Source organism: Hippocampus comes, unplaced genomic scaffold, assembly GCF_001891065.2.
Source record: "Hippocampus comes isolate QL1 unplaced genomic scaffold, H_comes_QL1_v1.1 scaffold301, whole genome shotgun sequence".
NCBI classification, from domain to species: domain Eukaryota; kingdom Metazoa; phylum Chordata; class Actinopteri; order Syngnathiformes; family Syngnathidae; genus Hippocampus; species Hippocampus comes.
The window spans coordinates 122176-123201 of record NW_017805928.1 but is presented as its reverse complement, the minus strand read 5'-3'; the positions used below and the strand labels follow the sequence as shown (position 1 = coordinate 123201).

The 1026-nt window shown below is 61.9% G+C and overlaps 1 protein-coding gene across 1 annotated transcript in view; it reads left to right on the top strand.

Moving 5' to 3' along the window:
* The window catches only part of tmem178a (transmembrane protein 178a), a gene marked incomplete at its 3' end in the record, with an annotated part of 6438 nt that overhangs the window by 4398 nt on the left and 1014 nt on the right, over window positions 1-1026 (top strand). Inside the window, exons 2-3 of the mRNA XM_019889616.1 lie at window positions 203-371; window positions 682-819. Of these exons, the coding sequence (XP_019745175.1) occupies window positions 203-371; window positions 682-819 (307 nt within the window). The remainder of the gene's footprint in view (window positions 1-202; window positions 372-681; window positions 820-1026) is intronic.

The following is a 1026-nucleotide window of genomic DNA, read 5'->3' as shown; positions in this document are numbered from 1 at the left end:
GGGCAAATGGACGACAATTCTGCTGACGTCATCCTTGCGCGCGTGTGCGCAGGGATCGCGGAGCGCTGCACGGCGGTCAAGTATCATTTTTCTCAACCGATCCGACTGAGGAACATCCCTCTCAACCTGACCAGAAGCATCCAGCAGGACGAGTGGCATCTGCTGCGTGAGTCTCACGCACGCGCACGCGCACGCGCACGAGACGGGGCAAATGGACGACAATTCTGCTGACGTCATCCTTGCGCGCGTGTGCGCAGGGATCGCGGAGCGCTGCACGGCGGTCAAGTATCATTTTTCTCAACCGATCCGACTGAGGAACATCCCTCTCAACCTGACCAGAAGCATCCAGCAGGACGAGTGGCATCTGCTGCGTGAGTCTCACGCACGCGCACGCGCACGCGCACGAGACGGCCCTCCGAAGGGCAAGTCAAGTCCAAAATGTTCTTTCCAATCGTGCGGCGGCGGCCATTTTGCCTTTCATCCGGCGACTGAAAATGACATCCAAAGTCCGTCCGATGGTTTGAGGCTTGCTAGCGGGGGGCGGGGCCTCGACTCACCGTTACCCGGGCAACTTGGATGTCATTTTCAGTCAACTGGCAAAATGGCCGCCCCTCCCTGCGACGACGCGTTTTGGACTGCGCTCGCCCCCCCCCTGTGAACCTCTTGCGTTTTCGCCGTCAGACCTGCGTCGCATGACGGCGGGCTTCCTGGGCATGGCGGCCGCCGTCCTGCTGTGCGGCAGCATCGTGACGGCCGTGGGCTTCTTCTGGGAGGGCAGCCTCACGCGACACGTGGCCGGACTCCTCTTCTTCATGGCAGGTGCTCGCGCCCACCCCGCCGTTTGCGTTTCGGGGGGCTGGGGGGGGTCACTCGGGAGACCCTTCCGTCACTTTGAAGTCCAGATGGAAAGGTGCGTCCTTTTCCGCCGCTCGCTCCTGACGCTCGCTTCTGCTTCGTTTTTTTGCCTCCAGGCGTCTTCTGCGCCATCTCTCTGTGCACGTACGCGGCCAGCGTGACCTACGACCC